At 41.0% G+C, this 25,229-nt stretch overlaps 1 protein-coding gene across 1 annotated transcript; it reads left to right on the forward strand.

The window, feature by feature from the left end:
• The first annotated feature begins 1,081 nt into the window (after positions 1–1,081).
• BPNT2 (3'(2'), 5'-bisphosphate nucleotidase 2) lies at positions 1,082–24,600 on the forward strand. The gene is made up of 5 exons (XM_005238231.4): positions 1,082–1,921; positions 14,007–14,166; positions 15,115–15,210; positions 17,064–17,225; positions 18,672–24,600. Exons 1-5 carry the CDS (start codon positions 1,535–1,537, stop codon positions 18,941–18,943), a joined length of 1,077 nt encoding a protein of 358 aa, XP_005238288.2. The 5' UTR covers positions 1,082–1,534; the 3' UTR covers positions 18,944–24,600.
• The last annotated feature ends 629 nt before the right edge of the window (positions 24,601–25,229 follow it).

Consider the following 25,229-nt stretch of genomic DNA (forward strand, 5'->3'; position numbering starts at 1 on the left):
TCCTGCTGAATATGAGGAAGAACTTCTTCACTTTGAGGATGACAGAGCACTGGCACAGGCTGCCCAGAGAGGCTGTGGAGTCTTCTTCTCTGGAGACATTCAAAACCTGCTTGGACACGCTCCTGTGTGACCTGCTGTAGATGAACCTGCTTTAGTTGGGACTAGATGGTCTCCAGAGGTCCCTTCCAACCCTGACCATTCTGTGATTCTTTAAATCCCAGCACAGCAAAGAATAAAATCCAACTAACTCTTTTGAATCTCATTTTGAAATTGAACACTTCTCTCCCTACGGTCTGTCCTTTCATTTTCAGTCCCAGTACATACCCTTCAGAGAGGGCGTGATCCTGCAGGATACTTGGTATGCAACCATGTAATTGAAGTTGCCATTAAAATGGAAATGCAGAGAAGATGATATGGCAACTTTAGTTTGCAAAGCCAATCTTAATTTTGGTCTTTCCTAGTTTTCACATTCTTGATTACAGAAGCTTCACACTTCTAAAAATTAAAACACAAGATCCCAGGAAAACAGTTATAGCATGTGATCCCTAGGAATTACTTCTTCCCAGAGTCACTACCAAGGTCTGTGTCTATAACCTGTGTATCAACAGACAAAAATACGGCTTGAGTAAAAGAACATGTAATTAATTCAAACAATTGTAAATTTATTTCTTTTGTTTCCGATATAGCTTACTCAAAAATACGGGAGAGAATTAGAAAACAAAAAAAAAAAAAAAGAGACTCTGGTCATAACCATGCAGTTTCACACTCCCCCAACCCAACTGAGGTGCAAAGGAAAAGCACAGTGCAGGTAGGCTTTTAGCACGTCACTTGGCTGAGGAACTGGTTGGATTTGCAGGAATCCTTGGAGCCCCTTCCCCGCAGCACGGCGGGAGCCGAAGATTCCCCAAGCTCCTTAATTTCACTCCTAAGCACGTGAAAAACAACGAGATGCTCAGCACTGCTGCTCGGACCCGTTAACAGCCACCCTTCAGAAACTAAGCAATTTATGCGAACAGCAGTTTCCAAGGGAAAGCCCCTTCCCGGCCCGTGCCGCCGCCCCCCCCCCGCCCCGCACGCAGCGGGCGGTGGCGCTGCCAGGGACACCCCCCGGCCCCGCCGCCCGGCCGTGCGCGCCCCGGGCCCGCAGAGCGGCACCCCGACACACATGCTTCGGGACAACCGGCGGGTGGCCAGCGTGCGCTGCCGGGCATGGCCACGGTAGGAAATGGGGGGGATTCCCCCCAACCTTCTACCGAGCCGCCCGCAGAGGGGACCGCGCAGCACTGGGGACAGCCGCACCGCCCGGCCCCGCACGGAGGGCGGCGGGACATGCTCAGTGCGAGCGGCCGGCCCCGCCTCCGCCTGACCCGGATACAGACGGCGCCGTCTCCCCACCGGCCCGCCGGGGAGTGTGGAGCCCGGGCGGCCCCGCCGCAGTAGCAGCGGAGCGCAGCGCCCCGGCGGCGCCATGGGGCTGTGGTGAGCTGCCGGTACCGCCGCCCGCCCGCGCCGCAGTGCCCCCTGCCCCGCGGCCATGGCCCCCATGGGGATCCGCCTCTCGCCGCTCGGCATGGCCGTGTTCTGCCTGCTGGGGCTGGGCGTCCTCTACCACCTCTACTCCGGCTTCCTGGCCGGCCGCTTCGCCTTTTTCATGCTGAGCGAGCCGGCGGCCGGCGGGCCCGAGAGCCCCCGCGGCTCCGCGCCCGCCGGCGCCGTGGACCTGCGGGAGCTGCTGGCCGTGTCCGTCCTGGCCGCCGTCAGGGGCGGGGAGGAGGTGAAGCGGGTCCGCGAGGGCAACGTCCTCAACGCCAAGGCGAAGGGGAAGACGCGGGAGGGGGCTGAGGAGCAGCTGACGAGCGGCGACCTCCTCTCCAACCGCAGGATGTTCTACCTGCTGAAGGGCGCCTTCCCCGCCGTGCAGGTGGGTGCCAGCCGCCCTCCCGTGAGGCGGGGGGGCTCCCCCGGCCCTGCCGGCCGTGCGGCGCCCTGAGGCGAGCGGGGGGGACACACGTGTCACCTCTCCGTTTGGTGCCCGCCGGCGGGAAGTGCCGCCCGCGTGTGGCGTTTCTCCTTCCCCTCGCGCTGCCGTGGTGGCAGTGCCACCTCACGCCTGCTGCCGCGGGTGCTGGGCTGCGGGGGAGGGGGTTGGGTCGCCTGCGGGGCAGCTCTGCGAGGTGAAACAACATGGCTGAAATAATACGGGGACGGGGCGCCGAGCCTGACGGCTGCGGGTGGCGGGCTGTCCGGGTAAGGATGAAGGTGATGGCATAGCGCGAATTCCACATGCGCTCGTGGTGCTGAGATTAGGAACGCCCGTTTTCTTAATTATCCTCGCTGCCATTTGTCCGCCCCGCCCGAAGTTACAGGGGGAGCGTATAACTCCGTAACTCTCCTGGAGCCTGTAAGAGGGACAAGGCATTGAGAATCTGGAGGTTTAGGAACGTGGTGTCACGGTATCTGCGCTTCTTAGCTCCTGTGACTTCGGGACAGCAGATAAGCAAGCGGCTGTGTCACTGCCTACGTGGGCGAGTGGAATTTGCTTTTTCTCCAGAGGTGTGCACCCCTCCCCGCTCTTGTTTGCTCATGAAACCTGGGTCTCATGCTTCAGGTCGCACCCAGACCAGAGCTATACTTTGAGGTTTTTGGGGGTCGGTTGGATTTGTTTCCACTTTCTCTTTAGTAAGTGGGAAGCTCTCTTCAGTCTCTTGATGTTAAAATCCTTAGCTTTTTACAGTCATTTGGAATGGATAGAAAACCTTAAGCTTGCGTTTCAAAAGTGATGATTTGTATGCTTTTCCTGGACAGGTTGAGAGAAAAAGTAGCATAGTTAAGTTTATTCTTCGGTTAAATTTAGTTACTACTCAATGAGTTTTCAGTGGCCATTTTTGAAGTTCCTCAGGGTGGTGGTTGGTTTGTTTGGTTTTGTGTGTTATAATGAACCCTCTGAATATGAAACCTAAAGGAAACACCACAATCTTCAATATTTGAAATAAACTTGGTATGTAATTAATCTTCCTCTGCAAAAAGACTATGAAGTTTATGTTCCAAAGATTGCTGGATTGTCTGTCAATGGCAAGCCACCTTTGCAGGCCCTATGTTAAAGGAAGGAACAGTATTGTCCCCTGTTCTCTTTTGCTGTTCAGTGTCCTCATGGAGCTTGGCATGACAGCATACCTGTATCGTTACCTGAAACCCGTAAGCTTGCTTCCCTTCTGCGGGTGGAGGGATGCCATTGGTTTAGATACAAGGGTTGTCTGTGCTTTTAGAGAAGGCTGGGGGCTCGGGGAGGAGGGGGGGGGGGGGCGGCTCTTAATTGCTCAGTGAACTGTTATCACCTGTTCTGTGTCTGTGGTCAAGTGTGTAAACTCCTCTCCCGTGATTGGGATGCATAGCACTGACAGCCTGACTTGTGTGTCTTCCTCTCAGGCTGCCTTAATTTTGAACATCTCCTTTTAAAAAAACTTTGGTACTCCTTTTTGTTTTCCTTATGGTTGACTTGAGCTGCTAGTCTTTAAAAATAGATGGTACTTTAGGTGCAGATGTGTTCTCAACACAGTACGAAGACAAAAATGTGTGTGTACATCTGTGGAACTGGAAAAAATCAGGCATATGCCCTCTTCCCTCTCCTCTTCCCTCTCCTTGGGCCATTGAGGATGACTAGGAAGAGTTTTTGACAACTCTTTCAGCTGATCTAGAGTTACTTAATCTGACAGATCAGCTCTGGGATATTTAGTATTCTGAGTACATAAGCTGTTATTATTGACATCGTCTCATGCAGTGTTTAAAAAATATCCACTAAGTTGTGTATACTGGTAAGACATGCTGTCTCTTAAAGTCTATACTATGATGAAGATGTATTCCTAAACATTTGTACAAACCAAAATACAAACTTTAGTTATTTATATACATGTGGCACTATCCCGCTTCTCGGGTGCAAAGACAAGGTCTCATCTCAATCTGCAAATCCTTCATGTGTACTTTCAACACAACACATCTAAACCTGCTACTGTTTCATAAACAGACCTGCTTCAGTTTTGGTGTGAATATGAGGATTATAGAGGATTTCCTAAGACACCTTTCATGTGAGGCAGCATAAAACTGCATCTTGTAAGAAGCATTGTACTTTATATCTGTAGCCTTATCCCTGTGTACAGAGCAATGCTCCAGAATAAAAAACATCGCTGAAGTCAAATAAAACCCCTCTGCTTTTCATGCTAGATAAGATGCTGCTAACAAAAGCTGTCAAACAAAACCTGAAAGAATTCCAAGAGTAAATTTATGCAAAATGCGATTTACTCACATCGTGGAACCCTTGAGCCTTACAGGGGTACTTAAATTGGTGCCAATAGCTGCAGCCAGGAAAAAAAAACCAAATCAGCACAAAACCCGGGTGCCAACATATGCCTATAATGCGAAGGAAATGCTTGATGAGCCTGGAGAAGAGAAGGCTCTGCAAAGACCTTCTGGTCACATTTCAATACTTAAAGGGGGCTTAAGAGAAAGATGGGGACAGATATTTTAATAGGATCTGTAGTGATAGGACAAGGGGTAATAGTTTTAAACTGTGAGAGGGTAAATTCAGGCTAGATACTAGGAAAAAATTCTTTACCCTGAGGACGGTGAGACACTGGAACAAGCTGCCCGGAGCAGCTGTGGATGCCCCATCCCTGGAAATGTTCAAGGCCAGGCTGGATGGGGCTTTGAGCAACCTGGTCTAGTGGAAGGTGTCCCTGCCCATGGCAGGGGGGTTGGAACTAGGTGATCTTTAAGGTCCCTTCCAACGCAAACCATTCTATGATCCTCTAAGAATAGCTGTGGCTTTCCAATATTTAACAATAAATAGGGGGAGAAGTCATTTGACTGAAATTTTAGTCAGTGAGCAGCCTTGGATTCCCTGTATTGTGCTGTGGGACATACAAAGGGACAGCATGCAAACAGTCTGCCTGAAGCAGATCTTCTCTTATGGTGTGATTATTAAGAGAAGATGGTAGAGTTAGGCGTCTCACTTCAGAAACTGAAATAAACTGTCCTACAGTCCTGGCAGTTGTGATTGAAAAAAAACAACTTCCAGATCTGAAGGAGGAAGACAAAACCCCCCACCCATATGAAATGTTTTGCCTTTGTTCTTTTAAGTAAAGGTATTTTGACTACAGAGGAAGAGGAACTCCGCTGCTTACATCACCTGCTCTATTTGATATAAATAGATGCATTTGCATCAGTTCAAGATTTCTCACTGCTAGGTTAGGTAAGACTGAAGAGAAGCGATCCATTCTGTTTTATCACTGTGTAGATTGAGGTGTGAGAAAGATAAGGGAGGAAGGGTCAAGTCAGTTATTTCTAATTCAGCTGTTACCCAGTGTTGTCTGATCATGCTTAACATCTGGCAATGAATATTTGCACACATCTTCTATGAAGTATGTTTGTGCAGTTGATTTTAAAATACATTTGATGCTAAAATAATATGCAGTGGTTTCTATTTGTAGGGTCCTCAGCTGCTGTTACAGGCTTGAGATGTTTACTGCTCCTGCACTACCAGTGTGCTGTCGTTGTCTGTTTTGTTTGTCATGCTGAGAATGAGTTAAAGCTCTGATCCAGCTATAATCATCTCCTCTGCTCCTTTTAATTTTTTTTTATTTATCTCATTTATCTTTCTGGGTTACTTCACTGTTTTTGTGGTTGTTCTCTATGCAGTCTCATTCCTTGTGCTAGCACAGTGGTGGTGTGATAAGAAGCACTGGGATGGGAGTCAAGTGAGGGGATTAAAAAGATGCTTGAGCTAGCCCTGCTGCTGGGGGGGAGAGGGGATAGGGGACGGGGACAGGGGACTGAGGCAGCAGGGGTTCCAAATCCAGTTAGAGACTGGCCAGAAACATGGGTACATTCTGTGCAGAAGAGCTTCTCTGTTTGAAGGTATGATCTCGTGATATTGGGGTTTCAGCAGCGTTACTTGGTAAAAGAGCTGCTTGGTGCTGCACATCAGGGTCTGCCATTTTTCTAATGCTTTTGTCTGGGGGTCAGTGTCAGGAGCTCGATATATGAATGTATCCAAGGTAAAATGTAAAATAAAGGTTAAAATACCCTCCTTCACTTCACATTATGGCCCTATCAACAGCCTGCGTCAGCACATCTGAAGGAGCAGCCCTACTTGCTCACAAAGGTAGGAGTGATTGACAGAGGAAGATGTGTTCCTTAAACTAAGTGCATTGGCCACATTCCCTCTGTCCTCTGATTATGGAAAGGTCAATTTTAAAGCGACCCACACAATTCTGCTATTTTGCTTCTCCACAGTGCTAGTGTTTTCACAAATGCAGACTTCAGTCTTATTTGCCGGAGTGATTTCTGCCCTATACTCTCCATTTCCTGCTGTCTGGGCTTTATTTCTGACCAGTGTATCGATTTATGTTCGATATTTGCACCAGCTATATGTCTTGTTTTCTAGTCCAAATACCAAATAGAGAAATATCCTTTGTTTCTTTTTTTTTATTATTTTTTTATTGTGACTGTGTTGGAAATCAAGTCTTCCTCTGTGTCAGTCTTCTCTTCAGGCATCTTTTTGTTGGTCTTGTCCTGCATCTGAACTTTCTTCCATCTCTTTCGCAGTTAAGGCAGATTATAAATACCTCATTTCAAGTTTGTGCATGATAATGCTGAAATCAGGCATCAGTATTTGAAATGGAAATTGAAGAACATGCCAGTTTTACCTTTTAATGAGATTTTCTTCTAAATTAATTCCACTTTTGGAAGCTTAATGTCTCCAAGAATTTCTTTTTTTTTTTTTTTTCAAGCTACCAGGAGTACTTTCTAGGTTTAAACCTGCTGTTTACAGGCTTCTGACCACAATGCCAACTGTCATACTTAGAAAACTGGAATTTCATCTGAGATAGCAAGCTTTACATCTGATAATATTTTTGTGGGAAAGATAGATATGTTAAAGAAGTCAGTTTAAAAATCAAAATGCTACTTAAACTTCAGAAGGATTTCAGTGCTTTGCTGAAAAAGTGTAGTAATTTGTTTGTCTCTCCGTGTTGCGAGAATGGCATCCTCAGGTCTTAGGGTTTTTAACAAAATTAATGTTCTTCTGACCCGTATGATCTTAGCAACTGCCAGTAGGTTTCTAAGTAAAGCAAGACTCTCAGTAGTAGTTGTTGTCTGGAGATGCATCTCTTAACATGGGTTTTAATTGATATTAGATGACTTATGCTGGCACTGTCTACATAAAATGAAGTTAAAGCCTGTAACTTTATGGTAATGAGTTCTGTGATTATATTTTCAGATCTAATTACAAGTACTTCATGTGGCTTGTGTGTATACCAGGGATGTTTGATCTGTCAGCTGGGCATATGAAGATTTGGTTTTTAGTAGTGTACCACTGACAGTGGACGTTTTGTCAGTGTTATTTATTGTATTGGTAGACTTCTAATCCGGCCTTATTTGGATGTTTTCTTAAAATGAAAAGTAGCTTTGCAACTCTCCTAGCTAGTCATACCTTTCTTTTTGCTAGACTTGCATCTGTATAGAACCGTAACGGAGAATTTTGCCATTTACTGAAATGACTTGTCTGAGTTAATAAGCGAGTGGCTTTATTCTTTTATTGGTTTTAAATTCTAAAATCTGTTTCTGCAGATCACTGGTGGAAGCTGTGAATTCTGTGATCCATGCCAGTTCCCTCTGTTGATTTTTATTGTGTTCACCAACTTCTATTTGTCATAAGTCAGTAGAAGCAGAGTTGTTACCTGGCAGGTCTTTACCGTCTATGAAAACCTGTTTGTTTCACTCTGCTTCCTGCTGGCTTAATGACCAAAGCCATGTAATGAGTTTTGATAAACGCTAATCAAGCTTTTTGACATTTAGGTTTGTCTGATCCTGTCATCTTGTTCCTGCATGAAGTGAGTTCTTCATGTCATTAAAATAAAATGAAGATGTAGTTGATGGTAGAGGAAAGCTTCTCTCTGTCTGGACTTCTGTGCCTTGAAAAATGCGTTTGTCCTTTATCTGTGTTTTGGCATTATTATAGAAGTATTTGTTGTTTTAATTTCAAATGAATGATGAGACCAATGGGTTTTATACCTTTTATTATTTTATATATTAGTGTATTTTTATACCTTACACATTTATATACAAATACGTTTTATATCTTAATTCAAATTTATAACCTTTTAACAAGGTGTTTATTTAGAGAGCCATGTGATTCAGCAAGGTCCTCTGTCCTTTCGTAACAAACTCTACCCCGCTAAAACTCTTTGTAAGTTGGACCCTAGCAAGAGGAACCTTTTTCAAAGAGATGAAGTTCACCTGTAAAAGCTCATTTTTCCTTTCTAATAGGTTGTGGTAATCTAAGGAGGAAAAGAAGCCTTTCAAAAGGAGGCAACTGGCTTTAAAAGTGTCAGTGTACTGAATAAAACCAGATTATTTTTTCTTTTTTACTATGCTGGCAGGGCTACTGTTCAAATTGTTCAAAGCTTAAAGGAATTTTTAACTTAAGGAAGTGATACTTTGATTTCTGAGTTTGCATTCTTTTCAGTGTTAAGTAACATAAGCTTTCGGGAAGCAGCTTTTGTTCATAGTGAAAACTGCTACTCGCAGCCCCCAAATTAAAAAGTTGGGAGTGATCGTGAGTGGTCCTAGCTTCAGGTGAGCTGAATCTTGGTGTGAATGCAAGTCCTTCCTTGCGTAGCAGATTCTGAAGCCCTGTTTTATAACCTGGATAAGTTAGGTACTTTCCTTGGGTGTTGGAAATATGGTGCTTTGACCACTTCTTGCTCTCCTGGTGTGCATGTTTATAGGTCCTGACTTGTCAAGTGGGTATTTACATTCAGAGGTTTTGGCATCAGATTCCTTCACACAATTTGTGTGTGCACAGATGCTGTGAGAAGATCAGACAGCTTTCACCTCTGATACATTTGAGAGGAAAAAACAGAGAGAAGCTGGGCAAATGGAGGTAAAGCAGTCTGACTTGTGGTGTGGTGGGTGTAAGGGCATGTTGTTCTCCGGTGCAGTGCAGCAGCAGTGGTTGGACGGGCAAGTTGTGAGGCTTGGTCCATGGATGGGGGAAAGCCCAAAGCCTGCTGACTGAATTGCTCTTCCCCCGAGTTGTGACATCTCTGAAGCACAGTCAAATAACAGCAAATCAAGTACAGTCCCATGCAGCCACCTAGTAGGTCAGTACACCTTTCAAGGTGCGTAATTGTGGGTAACCTCTTACAGGTTGCCAGGGGCATTAGTCCAGAGGGTAAACAGAGTAATAAAATATCTTCTACTGTCTACAGGGGACATGTCTTAGTCAGCCAGTAAGAAGGTATCAGAGTCATTGGTTTATTTTTTGTCAATGTTTGCGTTTACTTCTGTCCCCCCACTCCTTTCCTCTATCTCCTGTCACATGAATACAAATGGCAAAGTTAAGTTTGAATCTTGGGTTGTGTAATCGCTGGTGAAGTGACTGTGTATGTCGTGCAGAGTTAGTGCCCTAACAAAACAGAAAAACAAAGTCAATCATCTGTAAATGTTTTAATAACGGTCCCCTGCACACACTATTTTGTCTGGGACTCCAGGCTTTTCCTTTTCATGATTCCATTCAAAACAATAGATTTATCCATTGAATCATAGTTTGGATTGGAAGGGTCCTTTAAAGGCCATCTAGTCCAGCCCCCCTGCAATAAGCAGGGGCATCTCCAGCTAGATTAGGTTGAAGACAATCAACTTGACCTTGAACTTTTCCAGGGATGGGACATCTACCGTCTCTCTGGGCAACCCGTTCCAGTCCCTGTTCTTGAAATGTAGTGTCTGAAATACTTGTACATTCATAGTCTCACTAGTAAATATTATATTTTATTGTTACCTAAGCTGTGGGGGTTTTGTATGTTGTTTTCTTTTTTAACCTTGACTAGCTTAATTAGTATTTCTTGTTTGTAATACAGGTGGGATAGTATTTGTGGTGTTCTCATTTTGTTTTCTATTCTAATAAAAAAGCCCCGAGATTTAGGTTTGAGAGGACTTAATTATCATATGGGGATCTTTTTCAAGACATTGCATTATTTGCATATTAAAATGCAAAATGAGTATTGGGCTAGATAAGGATGTGGGGAAGGATGGGGAGTAACAAATTTAAATAAAATCCACATACAGCCAAACACTTTATAAGAAAAACATTACATTTGCATTTGTTGATGTTTATTTAAAAAAATAATTACGTATTTGGGCAGAAAAGTCTATTTAATTTTTTAGCATATATTTTTTCAGTTTATCTTCAATGGGTAAATTCAAAGGCAAAACTACATCAGTGTCCTACTCTTTCAAACCAAGGAAAAGCTGGAGTTTGTTCACCTCACTACAGACAGCTAGCTAGTATTCAAGTAAGTTTGTTGGATGATGAACTGCGACAAAAGACATGGTGAAGTGTTGGTAGGGAGTAGCCCGACGTGGGAGGAAGAGCTGGTGTGAGGTTCCCTGAAGTCTTTACATGGTCAGGACTATTGGCTGGTTGTTCAGAGCACTGCGTTTATCCACATGGGTTTGTAGTACACTCGGGTTGCTTCCCATGTCCCTGAGCAGATCTGTATTTCAATCACCAACATGCCGGAGGAGAGTCTTTTCTGTACAACGGGTTTCCAAAGGCTGGGAACATCTGGGTGTTTGGGAAGGCACGCTGTGGGCTGATCCTGGTGTTGCTGTTGGACCTCTGCTGCTGGCTCTCATGAGCAGTGTCCTCTGGCTGTTACGGGATTCCTGCACCTCACAGATTCATTTTGAGGATGCTCTGTGCTGGCAAGGTGCCTCATTTATGAAATAAATTTTTTGTTGACCTTTCAGCAGTAGTCTGTTCACAGATTTACATGCATTTTATTAAATCTCTGTGTTTGATGCAGCTGTTTGTGAGGAGGGCTTTTCCTTCAAGCATAACTGGGGAAGATTGCTGAAATGTAGTTGAGCTCGGTGTGGATGGACAGCTTACAGAACCTCCTGAGATGGGCTTTTACAGCTTACAGCTGTTAGGTGGATAACCCCAAATAGCTATTTATTTCTCTCTTCTGCTTGCTGTCTCAGGTTCTTGCATGATGAGTTGCTGTCTAAATCTGACTCTTAGGAGTAGGCAAAGTTATGTGTATGATAGCAAGCATGCAAACTTTATAATTATTTACACTAACATAGAGGTTTAATTGACTCGGTGTGTCTTGCTGGAACAAACTGTTGTCTGAAACATTTGGCGTTGTGATTGTCTTTCTACCAAAGCTCCTCCTAATTTCTGGGTGAAGATTGGGGAATGCCATCGACTATGTATCCATATCGCTTCAGAAAAGCTTCAAATGTAAAGTCATGGCCTCTGGAGGATTCCAACAAATGAGAATAACAAGTAGAACACAATAGTAGTATTAACACAAAGGCATGTTTTCCAGGTATATTCTCATGTATTAAAAAAAAAAAAGGGGGGGGGGGGGCAGCAGGGTTGGGAAAGAAGAAAAGTTCATACTATTAAGGGTTAGTGATCTTCTCTGAGGCAACTATGTCTTGCAAAACCTATAAAGTGGCTTCCTAACAATATAATAAGTGCATGGGGTGGAATGACTGTGAATTTCTACTTGTGGAGTGTTCAGCCAAGGCTACAGAGTAAATGATCATATGAATGGAAGAACTAGTGACCCAGCTAGGTTTTTTTAATTTTTATTTTCTACAAATGGCTCTGCAACTTCATCACTATTACCTTTTTTCTTTTTTTTTTTTCTTTTTTTCTGGTAGACTAATAATGGCTGTTGTGAGAGACTTCTCACCAGCATTATAACTGCTGCAGCTTCATGGCGACCGCTACAGAATTTGAACTAAATAGGAGGTTTATCTCTGAAAACAATACCTTTCAGATAGTTTCAATCTTTTAACTTTAGTGTACTGTAAACACAGGTTTAACAAGAGAGTCTTCCTTTTGAGGACTGGTTACAACCCTTTAACTTTTTGGAGGCTCTTCCTTCTGTTGAGGAAATGTGGGTTTTGTTTTGTTTTGGGTTTTTTCCATTTTATATTGTAGTGGTACGCAATATGCTGTAGCGGAACTTAAACTGCCCAGGGGCTGTGTTGAGGCTGCCAAGTCTGTGGGACTAGGCATCTTGACTTTGCAGGACTGCTTTCCCCAGGGGAAAACACAATCGTCAGGTTTATTGTACAGTGACAGATGTTTAATTTGTAAATGTCGTGGCAACTTCAAGGACTCTGTTTGACATGCAGTGCTTCAAATACTGGTTTTATGTGAGAAGGCATCTGTGATGTATGGCTGGAGTTGCTACAGTTCTGCTTGCTCTCTTTTCTTGAATTCTCTTGGAGAGCATGAGCCTTAACCCTTTGCTAATGATCTGTTGCAGTTGAGGTTTGTGATATCTTTTCTTGTCATGATGTGAATTATGTAAAAATCCTGCTGATACAAAGTCTGTAACACTCAAACATTGTCTTGATTGTTCCTTTATTTGTGTTCTTTCAGCGTCACTTGCCAACATCCTCTGTAATAACAAGCTGCTTTAGTCAGGGGGGGATTTATCAGTTTTAGGGGTCCCAACTCCATCTGTAGCAAGTGAAGGGAAATCGGTGGTTCTTGCTTGTAGACACATCGTATTCCATGTGTGCCTACTATTTTGCCTTTTGACTGTGCATCGGAGGTTGCCAGCCTGGCATTCCTTTAGAATTGCATCAGAAGCAGCCACCTTTAAAGTTAGCAGGAATAAAAAAAAAACTTGTGTTCTTAATATTCTGAAAGGTCCTAAAAGTCTACATTAGTTACACTCTACTTCAGACATATAACCTACACATTTAAGCCATAAGCATCATCATCCTACTGAGTAATTAGTGGAGTGATGCGTTTCTGAAGGGTTCACGCAGGCTGAAGCTTGAAAGGCACAGTAGCAATGATTTCCTTTTTATTGGCAGTAGGAACATAGGAATACTAGTCTCCTAATGTAACTGAGGTGCCAAAAGTAAATGGAATTAATCTGTCTAAATTCCTATTAGCACTACCTCTGTCCAGTTGCATTACAGCTCTTCTGTAAACCATGTTTGCAGTGATAGTAAGCGAGTATGGATGGGTTAAGACAGATTGATCCATATTTCCCCAGTAGTTCTTCCTGCCAGGTTATGTGTTGTTTTGTAACATGAGAGATCATGACATACAGTGTTCTGTGATAAGTACATCTCTTGTGATCCAAAAATGTTTTCCTACTGCAGTCACAGTGTCATTGTATTGGGTTTTGCAGAACATTCTTCCATGCAACAGATTGGGACTGTGTTTCACTATTGGACCGAGCTCTGTTCAGCACAGTGAAATGCCCTCTGGTCCAGAGTAAAATTCATTGAGCTAGGCAGCAGGTGACAGTAGGCTTAAAAGGGACCTTGGACTGCTGTTTATAAATGTTCTTTTCTTCATGGGTATGGAATGTTATTAACTTGTTTATAAAAGACCATTCATTCATCTGACAATTGTGTAATGGTTGCATCCAGTTGAGCTGCTTAAATTTCTGGTTGTAACTCAATGCCTGAAGCAGTAATATCTACTAGGATTCCTAGTCCCCAAGTCATACTACAGTCTGCCAAATATTTGTTGATAAAATATCTGTACATTTCTGTATATACATATATACTGATATGTATAAATGGAACATTAGACACTGACTATATCTGTGTACTGCATGATTCTCCAAAGTCCATTGTTCTGGTTGTAGATTTGAAGCAACTGGATTTAATTTTTGATTTAAAAACCCCTGAGATTCATACTCCCAAGAACATTCAGTAGGAAGAGTGCAGCCAAGGAAACTGTCCAGCTGTGGTATGGTTCACAGTAAAATTCTGGATTGTGGTTTTCCATTGCTTGTCACATGACTGTAATAGCTTGGGAGCTGCTGAAAAATTACTAATTCATGCACTTTCAGCTGGAGGTGAAGGGAGAAAGAGAAGATGTGAACAAACCTGTAATTTTCCTGACTAACATAGCTACTCTATCTGATAAATCAATGCAACTACTTGTTGTTTTATCATAGATAAACTCTGAAGAGCGTGTTGATACAGCTGATCAGGAGACAGTCTCTTGGGATCACAGTATTCCTGAAGACATAAAACAAAAAATACAGCCTAAAGAAGTTCCAGCAGAAAGTGTAACTGTCTGGATCGATCCGTTAGATGCTACACAAGAATACACAGGTAGCTGATTCTTGTTGACAAATCATGTGTGTAATTCTGATGTCTGCCTTTTATACTGGAGACAAACTACTAAGTATTTAAAGTGACATCTCTTGTTAAAGTGTGTTATGTCAAAGCCAGTGTGATTTAATTGAACATATTGCATAATGAAATCTCTGTAGATGTCAGACCACAGCATTTACTTTTAAATATTCCCACTCTGAAATCACTTTGGTATTCCTTGCAACTAAGTAATTGCTAAAATAAATGGTAACTGTCACTTGTGGATTCTGCTGGAATTACACATTTCTTTATTTTGGTTGTTACTGTGGCAACACTAAATATCTCAGAAAGTTTTTTGTTTGTTTATTTAAAGGGAATACTAAGTAAATATTCTGTTTACATTGATAGAAAAAAATCTTGTTACAATTTTTCAAAAAAGCATCCGTAACTACATCTTCCCCTTTTTCAAATGTTTTAAGATGTCACATAAGATGTTCAAGGCAATCCAACTGAAATTCTTTCTGATAAGTACTGCAGAACGAACAGAAGAATGGGGATTTTTGTATGGATGTTCCATTGATACAGTCACCTTTTCTGGTGAATGTTCTTTGGTATTTGAATTACTACCTTTGCATTAAGGGAGGATAGGAAGTGTGGCAAAGAAGGGAGAATACAGGGGTACAGATTCCCATGAAAATACATGCTGCATAAGACATGGTTGTTAGCATTGGATCTGGTAGGAGTATAGCTTACATCTTCTGAACAGGAAAAATTGCTGGAATACTGAAGAGTCTGTAAAGTCTTTTAAAAACTGCAAGGTTATTTGAAGATACAACAAAGTTACATAATTGTGAGAGGCAGAATGTAGGCTAGTCTTCAAAGAACAACATTTCTATAATGTCGAGTTTCTTCTTGTGTTCTTGGCATCTGGCTGTAAACTTGCTCACTTTCTTGTTTTGCCCACAGAGGATCTTCGGCAGTACGTCACGACAATGGTTTGCGTGGCTGTAAATGGTAAACCAGTCATAGGAGTGATACACAAGCCATTCTCAGCATATACAGGTACCTTTATGCCTTCACATATTTCCAGCATCTTCAGTCACAGTGTTAATTAAAATTTGAAGTTTGAGAGAACATCTGTAGATATAAATGAGAAGATAGTACCCGGGGCAAAGGAGTGTTGCTGCAGACCTCAGAATTAGAGCTACAGATGTGTTTTGTGCTATGAAACCACAAAGGAAAATGCCGCCCTTGTTTAACATAGAAATGATGCATTTAAAACAAGCTAACTGGAAATACGTTTAAGAATTAAGATCCTTTCCATCAGAGTCCTTACAGCAAACCAAAGGAAGCGAAACCTGCGTGTACTGAACAGTCTTATGTGTGCTGTTAGCCTTTAGCAGAAGAGTACTTTGCTCATTCAGCAGAGGAACTTGGGTCTGTGATGTCGTACCCAGGACCTGGTGTTTATTCAGTGTGAATAACAAAGATTGATTAAAGATCTTGATGGCAACTGTATGTATTTAACAGGCAGGAGTGTGTAGCATAGCCTTATCTGAAATGCTTTTAATGCCACAACCATGAACTAATTAATTCTTTAGTATTGATGATGTATCAGCGAGCATGGCTGAAAGGCTGGCAACGTGTATGTGCTTCTGAAAGCTTCAAAGTAATTTTAGTATTCTTGTCTTAACTAATATATTTGAAACAAGAATTTATGTTCTCATTTTCCCTTAGGCAATACTGACCTCTAGAGTTGTGAAGTTATGCAGTAGCTCTGGCACAGAAACTAAGTCTGAATACATACATTTTTTATTTGTTCTCTTTTTGCCCACTGAATGCTCAATATTTTGTGCTAAATATTTTACTGTCTTTAAATATGAACTTAATTTCCAGTCATTTAAATATGTGCTATATTCCAATATGTTTTAAGAATCTTGGAGGTTTTGGAACATGTTTTTCTATATATCAACATCTACCTGAAAAAATGGTGGGGTTTTTTTAGCACTCTGATTTTGAGAATTTATCTCCTTTAATAATAGTACAGTGTGAAACGTTCAGACATGGCATCAGATGAGATGCAATGATTTCTGTTATTCTATGTGATGAATAGTCTTTTCCCCAGCTGGAAATACCAACGTGTTGTGAGTAGAATTGTTCCTAATACTACCACAGAAATACAAAGCAATAAAAGGCAGTCGGCATTGTTATTACACGTAACTTAGTCTGTTGCCATACAATCTGGCCCTCTGCTGAGATGAAATTGCTGGTTAGTCTGCTAAGTAAATGTCAAATTAATGGTTAGGGGATGCCGCCTACCAGGCTTGGATTTGAACCTCATGATGAAAGAAGTGGGAGGTTGTGTATTCTAAATTCAGTCCTCCGTAACACAGCATCAAATGTTTTCCTTAGTATTACTGTCCTCCTGAGCTATTTCCTTCCTTAGCTTTACTGTCATTCTGAACAAAATGACTCAATAACATTTTTGCTATCTGTTTTGAAGGGTAGTGGGACTTTTTGTTCTTTTTCAAAAGGTTGTTTGAGGAAATACTGACAATTTCTGATTCAGAGCCATACTTTTAACTTTGGTGGCTTTCCAATTGCAAGTTCTAAATATTGCTGCTTGGGATTTTTCCCTCTTACTGTTTTTTGAAAGTATCACATAAGAATAGTCAGGCACAGTGAGATGTCATATGCACAAAGGTGTGTGTGGGGCAGGGGACTGTTTCTCTTCACCTTGTGTGCACATGTGGGCATCCGCCTCTTCCTTCAACCCTAACTTTCTCTTTTACAGTAGGGAGGGAAATTAAGTCGGAGGTATCAATTCCATTTTCTTGGATAAGGATCCTTTTATCTTTACACTTAACAGAGATTGTCTTTTGTAGATTTTAGCAGAATTTGTGTTTCTCTTTTAGCTTGGGCAATGGTGGATGGTGGGTCAAACATAAGAGCTCGTTCCTCCTACAACGAGAAGACTCCAAGGATTATTGTATCCCGCTCCCATGCAGGAAAAGTTGAGCAGGTTGCACGGCAGACATTTGGAAATAAGACTGTGATAATCCCAGCTGGTGGAGCAGGTTTGGTTCCTTAAGCATCCTATGCATTTTATTGCTTCCGAATGATTTAGTAGGATAGCTGTTATTAGACAAAAGGATATAGCTGTGGCATCTTCTCTTTTTCCTCTTACCTTTTGTTCTTCATATCCCTAAAAGGAAGCACTTGACATGAGCGACAGAGTTTCTCCTGTGTGTAGAAACCTAGATGCAAACTTAGTTTGTGCTTCTGACTGTTCACAAGTTAGTATGTTAGTGAATCCAAGCCCAGACCAATGTTATTGCGGTCCTTTCACTGAACACACTGATGTGTGTTTACTGATGCCTCTGTGGAGGAAAAAGGCTTCTGTGACCACATACAGAATCATGGAAGAGAATCTGTTGGATGTTCATTAACTAGTAGTACATTTAATTAAACTTTTTTCTTCTTTTAAGGAAGAGCCATTAGAGTTTGGTACTATTTCTTGCATTTATGTCAAAAGAGAAAACTAATACCACTAAAGTGCATTTTTATCTGTCTCATATTCAATCCAAAGAGGTTTTAGCTTACTACTTGTAACCTTACACAGTATCCTTATGCGTGTTATGACAGAACGCAAACGTGTGAGGCACTAGTGTGAAGTAATAGCTGTTTTAAAGTCTCAGAAAAGCTATGCAAAATGTGCATTTTACAGAAATGTGTTTTTCTCTGTCTTTAATATGGAAACCTAGAGCTCCCTTACAGATTAGTCAAGAAGATCTTGCATAGGATCTTTATGGTGAATCTAAATGAGTTTTCTTATGATAAAGGAAGTGAAAGTGTAACTGATTATAGCAGATCTTTGCCAGGGCTTTACTCTGTATAAGAACATAAAAGAGAAGAAAAGTTTTAATGAAACAAGGATATTGGTTGAACAGGTGAAAAATTGAAAAAATTCCAGAAAAGAGAGAATGCTATTTTGAGCAATGACTTTGTACTGCTTAATGGATGATAAAGGGTAATGCTCTGAGCTGAATTGCTGTAATAAAAAGTGGTATGTGTATCTTTCTTCTATTGTAATAAAAAGCCAGGAAGAAAAAGGTAGACTTCAGCATAATATAGAGATTGAGAAGTGAGTGAACATAAGAGCAAAACTATATTTGAGTTTCTGATCTCATTCTTTTAATGTGTCTCTGGATAAATCTATGTAGCATATTGGTAAAGGCTGTCTAAAAAGAATGTGTCTCAAATACCCAAGGATTTAATTGGAGTGCAGTGGAAAAACCTTGCGGAGAGTGTTTCTTTTTCAAATTTTCTCTAGAGGTCCGAGGACAGACAAAGTTTATTGGTGCCTCTGCCATTGTACTGGGTTGCATGATACAATTAATGGCATTACTTTCCTAAATCTTCCATGTGCTTATTATTAACACTCATTAGTAGATCTGTTCTTTGTGATGAACAGGAAAACTGGGTTTAACTTTTTTTTTTAAACTTCTGTCCATTTCTTCTAGGTTATAAAGTGTTGGCCCTCCTTGATGTGGCTGAAAAGAATCAAGAACAAGCTGATGTATATATCCATGTCACCTATATTAAGAAGTGGGACATATGTGCTGGAAATGCAGTGTTGAGAGCATTGGGTGGCCATATGACTACCCTGACTGGTGAAGAAATTAGTTACACTGGCTCAGATGGCAATGAGGGAGGACTTATAGCCAGTATCAACATGAACCATAAAGCACTAATTGAAAAACTTCCAGATCTGGAGAAAACATCACACAAATAACCTTGACTGATGGAGAAGTACAACTTGTGCTTTTGTAGCCTCCAAATGCTCTGTCTGAAGAAGCACGTGTGAAAACCTGCTGGGAAAGATGCACAGCAAAGCAAAGCAGTTTGGTGTGGGTTTGGGGACTGTATCATGCATTGGGTTTCTTCAGTGGTGGTATTTATAAAAGAATAAAATAACAATAATCATAAGTAGGAAGGGGACTGTCTGCCTCACACCTCAGTTTCGATGTTTTATTTTTTCAGACTGTTTTGACACAGTTCGTATTATCAAGGTGCATATACAGTATACATTGGTAAACATAGGTGAACTAAAGAAAAATCTAAATTTATTCATAAAGTTACCTAAGTAGTCCTCACAAGAATTTCTTGGAACCTTTTGAATGTTGTTACTGTAGTTGTAGCAACTTCATAATGAATTAGGTAGGAGAAAAGATTGATTTGTATAGGCATCATAACTCTGTAAACAGTCTAGCAGGAGACATGACCCTGTGTATCGCCTGAACAGAAAGCACAAGAAGGCTGACACAAATTTTTATGCAGCAACAGTTTATCTCTTGACAGTGTGGCACTCCTTCTGCTTTTTAAGACATAAAAAGATGTTCTGTACTATTTTGACTTTTTGCCTGAAGATGTAAACCAGTTTAGTTCAGGTGGGTTGTGAATATCAGTGTTTTATTAATCAGTGTAATTACTTTCATGTACCTTTTTAAAGGGAGGCAGCATTTCCTTGTATAGTTTTTAAAAGTTACTTCTTGTCCTTGATTTCTGCGTACAGTGTTGAAGACGCATGCTAGATTTTTCTCTAATGTAGGACTTGTTCATCATTTGGTGTTTATGCCTATAGAAGCAGCCTCTTCCTTCAGTACCAATTTTTTTGTTGTTTTTTTCCATTGGACAGAGTCATATGGAATGAGTTTAACTGAAATAGTAAATTGAGTGGGTTTTTTCCATTTACAATGTGAGATGTAAACCAGAAATTTTTCTACAACCCCAGAAATAACTTTCTGTCTTCTTAGGTTAAGGTGCACTCTTTTCTGCGGAAAGCTCGTGAGCCATCCCTTGGTTATTTGGTTTATGGAAATTCACAAAGAGAGCTGTCATTTGAACTTGAATCTGTTTAAGGAAGTTTGAAGAGCATGTGGCACTTGAAGGACAGCAGGGTCTGCAACACTTTACTGAAAAATGTTCTGTGTCAGTCCAATAGATACAGAACAAACCACAGGCCCTTTGATAGCAAATAAGTTTTGTTGCATCTCTAAAATATGTGGACTTCTACCTGCAAAGACGTAAGCATCTCTATTGTTGTTCTCTCCATCCCTGTGAAGGGTTCAGAAGGTTACAATGTACCTGCTATTTGAATTAACAGTAGATAAGCTTCCCATCTCTCTCCAAGAAAGGTAAAATTCATAGTTAATACAGATGTTTTCTGTTTAAAGTTTATTCAGTATAAGCTCAGGCTGTTTAAACCAATTTCTTATTTATTTTCATTTTAACTTCTTTCATCATACTGCTGTTCTGATTAAAAAGAGGCTTTTCCCCTTATGTCAGTAGCGGAGCATGTCTAGATACATATTTTAACTTCTAGCTAATGTTCAGTTTCCAAAAGACCTCCTCAGATGTTGCATAACTACAGATACAGACTTTTATTTTGTAAACTTACTGGCAAAGTAGACTGAAGCTTAGTTCTACTAGCCTTTTGGTACGGGTAGTTTTTTTAGCGAACTGTTTTTCCAAAATGGACACACTTGCTGCTATTTGAAAATAGCTTTTACACTTGTAGATAATACACAGAACAACTTCCGATTTTTACATTTAGTAAATGACTGTATGCTGTGACAAATAAGTGAACATGTCCTTTTTAAAAAGGGACTGATCTATTATGAAAACCTTGTTGAGCTTTCAAACCTCAGTAAGAATAAAAATCAAGATATTTGTCAAGGCTTTAGTAGTATTTTACAAGAAGTTTACAATGTTTTTCCTTCAGGCTGACTTTAATCTCTTAAAGCCTAAAAAAAAGCAGCTCTTCTGTTTATTAGTGAAAGAACACAGATTAAAATTTAAATATGAGAAATAGCCATAGTTAGCCTAGTATAAAAACCTAATTGTGTCACAGAGGTTGAGTGCATAATATTATTTAAATAGGCAATTAAAACAAAGTCTGTGGCAGGTTGTGCTTTTAGATTGAGGTTGAAATCATGTGTAAACTTACCTTATGAAAATGTGTGTGCTTTTATTTTGGGTACAGTTCTATCACTTCCTTGCATAAGCTGTGATCAGGCTTAGTTTCTTTATAAGAAACGAAAATCAAGATGTTACACATTGCACAAGGTCTTACTTGCATCTTAGTTGATGAACAGTAAACAAACAGAACTATTTGCCTAAATTATTTTTTCTTAAGAAGATAAGGTACAAAGAAGAGTTTCAAGCCCTCCTTTTCTTCCTCCCACGTGCTGGCTAAAATACCTAGTTTTCCATTAGACCCATTTATATCCTAAATTTGTTTGTTGCAATGGATCACGGTGTTCAGTACCTTTCGCAGTGGACCCTTACTGGCCCAATGTCACTTCTTGTGAAAATGAAGAAACGGTGGGTGACATGCCCAGTTAATTACTTCTAGTACAGCCTGAGCTCATACGCTTTCCCACAGCTGAGGCCTAAGATGGTGCTTGGGGTCTCCCAGTCTAGTTTAAAGAGGAGCCGCTTTGATACGAGAATAGGTAAGTACCTGGTGAATAACAGTTTCTGATGTAATTTTATAATAAATGCAACTCTTATGCAGACCAGTAAATATTCAACAGTGCTTGCTTAGTGCTTATATGCCAGTGTACTTCGATACTTGTTTGTATAGTGTTAACACGCAGAATATCCTACTACTTTGACTATGTTTATGCTCCGTTCTAAAACTTTTTGGTATTCTGGCTTAACTATTTGTTTGGTCTCAGCTGTGTGGATGTGACTTAAGCTTATGCCCAGAGTGGTAGGAAATCATACCATACCCATGCCTCACTGCTGGGCTAGAACACTATTGTTTACATTCTAGCCATTTCCACATAAAACTGTCATACTGTTTTTAGGGATGCTGCTTAAAACAGTTGCATGGGGTAGGTGGGTCCTACAAAAGTATGCCTTTTCAAAAAAAAAAAAAAAAAGTAGTAAAACAAATTCATAGTATCATTCTATCTCCAAACAAGGGAAGTAAGAGAATGCATTTTAGCATTATTAGAATGCAATTTTAGCATTGGTTTCTGATGGTGGATTTTTTGAGTGGCTATTATGATGAAGGTAATTGCAAGTGAAATTATTCTAAAGTCATATTTATTTTCTCTTTTCATTCTGCTAAAAAGAGCAGATGGTAGCATAGGTGATGCCTCGTACTGTACTAAGAGTCCTAACTTTCATTCCTTGAATGAATGTTTTCTAAATAAATGGACACAGAAATAAAAGGGTTGAATATTGTACTTAACTGGTTTTGAGTTTAACGTATTTGCCAGACTTTTACAGATGGACTTATGTAAGAGCTGTTTGTTCTGATCTACAGAGCATGTAATAATAATGAAAATATTTAGCAGAGATGTCTTACTCAGATGATGAATTAACCATATAGGCAAAGCTGGAAAGTCATATAGTGATATTGTTTCATATATTTGCTTTTATTTCATCATCATAAGAGTGGACAGATTTTCTAATTGGCTTCAGGTATGAGAAGGGATTTACTTTTTTAAATGGCCATGGTTGGAGATCAGGGGCGTGGAGGGGAGTCAGCACTGAAGTTCATCTCTGCAAATGTATCCCAACATCTTTGTAGCATCTGTTATCTGTCAGAGTTGTACAAGAGCAGTGCAATACTGTATTCTCCTGGTTTAACAGTGTAAAGCAAGGAGTCTGCATCCCCCAAGAACAAAGCGGTGAGAAGTAACCGAGTGTTGTGCTGGGCCTCTTCTGTGTCATGCCAGCAGAGCTGGCTGCCTTGTTGTCTTGTGGATGTCATTCTAGCTGCAGTTTCTCTGATAACAAAACTGCTTTTCAAGGCTACTGTATCCCCAGTTACACTCATGCCCTTCGTGGATCTGTTTTCTGAAGCAGAGAAGTGGAGAGGAGCAAAGCAGCTGCTGGTGCTGGAGAAATTGTAACAGAGAACACTGATTTCCATTACTTGATATCTTTTTTTTTTAATAACACTGATAGTTTCATTTGTCTTTCAGGGGTTAGATAAGTTAGATAACCATTAAGATTTAATGGACCACAGATAGTTGCCTGCAGGATTTTAAGTCTGAGCAGGATGAGGGCAGGGGGCGCACTGCTTCTAAGTAAGGAGAGCCTGGATGGGTGGCTTCCTGTCGGGTCACTCAAACTGAGTCTTTCTTCAGTGCTCTGTTGTAGAGATTTAGGCCTTTTCACACACACAAAAAATTACAGATTTGACTTTGCCAAAATACCATTCATAGTCTGTCTTCTGACCTGCTATCCTCAATAATAAAACTGCAGTATACGCGCTTCACTGTAATGTCACTTGTTGAGACAAGGCTGGTAACTGAGGACTCAAAGGTTGCTTGACTTTTGAGCCCCATCTTCTGTATGGCAGCTCTTACAATGAAGTGCTAGCACCTGCTGTGAGTGTCTGCACTCCACAAGCAGGTCGTGCCACTCACGGGTTGTATTTGAGAAGTGTTGAAGCCTTACACGTCATGATTTTCAGATGCTACACCAGCTCTTCCAGCTCTTCTGAGAGTTTCAGAAGTGCTCATCCAGTTTCCTTCTGAGACTCCCTCTGGAGCCAGTAATTCGTGGTCACTTTTCCCTCTTTGCTGTCCCTTATCTCTTTGTTCTTTCCTGATCCTTGGTACTTTATTAGTCCACGTGGACAAGAAAAATGAGGGATCGGAGGTGGAGACAATCCCAGGATGAGGGCCACAGCAGCAAACTATCCAGTTTATCCTGAAGTTGTTAAATGTTTGGGACCAATGTCTAAGGTGCTTATACTACCAAAAGTGTGATAGATGCCAACAAAATAAAGGCAACTTGAAGAGGTTAATGTGATTGGTGATACTGAACATACAGGGAAAATACAAATAAGGAGAAGTTAAACTGTCTCAGAAAGGAGTATAAGAAAACAGCTTTTCAGTGTAATGTTACAAGCATTCAGCATTTCTGTTCCGTTGGGTGCAGAGCTTCGTTGCCTATGCAGGAGCCTCCTTTGGCCCTCTGGGAAAGGCCTGATGTTGTTGAAGTCAGTAGCAGCATTCCCACTGAGTTCAATGTGAGCAGAAGCAAGCCAGATAAAACATGAACAGTAAATTAAGCTAAATTCTGAAAAGTTCAGCTTCCGCCAATAGTGCAAACAACCTGGGTTGTGTTAAATTCACCTCTGGGGAGCTTCAGTCTACGTTACTAGAGAACTTGGAAACATCATCCCAGTGTCTCGAGGTTCTAAGACTTTCAGATATTTTTATCTTTCACAGCTGATAGAGCCCACTTTCAGACAATACTGTTTTCAACCCTGATTGTTCCTCATTTGTAATTCACATTTCTTTTTTCTCCCCGAAGGACCAGCAACACTGGCATTTTTCCTGTTGTCCCACCAAATTGTATTAGCATTTGCCAATTGTGTGCCAAATTGAAATAATAATTCTATAAATAAACTCTCTGAAAATACCGGTCTGTGAGTGTGTTTTCCTGTGTCTTGTCTTTCTGTTGGGTATTGTGTCTTTGTGCACCAGATTTTTCCTTTTCTGGTAATGCATGCCAGGCTGCTCAGCTGTGATATGTCCATGTGTGCATGACTGTGCCTGAGGGATTATTGTTATTGACAGGTCAAGCCAAGTTAGTGATAAATATAATTCAAAATCTCCACTGTTTTTACTTTCATGTGTGTGTTTTATTGTGAAAGTTGATGGATTTATCAGATGGAAAATGAGTGCTTAGAAACCCCTTGTATAGTATCCCCCCTTCCAACAGCACCTCCAGGACTCTTACTAATTAACGTTACTTCATTCTGCTTGTGTCTTATTAGCACGAGAATAGTAGTAGTAGAGCAGTAACTGTACCATTACTAGTCCTTTTTCTGATAATGTGTCACTCTTCATAAGGGAAGCTATGGAATATGTTGAAAGATGCTTTAATGTCCCACATCAGCGTGGCATTTTGGGCTGTTCTTAGGTGCAGCTTCAAATATGGTTGTTGTCACCGCTGTCAGTATGTGCAAGACTGGATGTGCAATGAAGCCATGTGCCATCCTGGCCCTGATGTACTTTGCTGATTCTCCTCTTTCCCCAGGTAAAAAC

Source organism: Falco peregrinus, chromosome 3, assembly GCF_023634155.1.
Source record: "Falco peregrinus isolate bFalPer1 chromosome 3, bFalPer1.pri, whole genome shotgun sequence".
In the NCBI taxonomy this organism is placed as follows: Eukaryota; Metazoa; Chordata; class Aves; order Falconiformes; family Falconidae; genus Falco; species Falco peregrinus.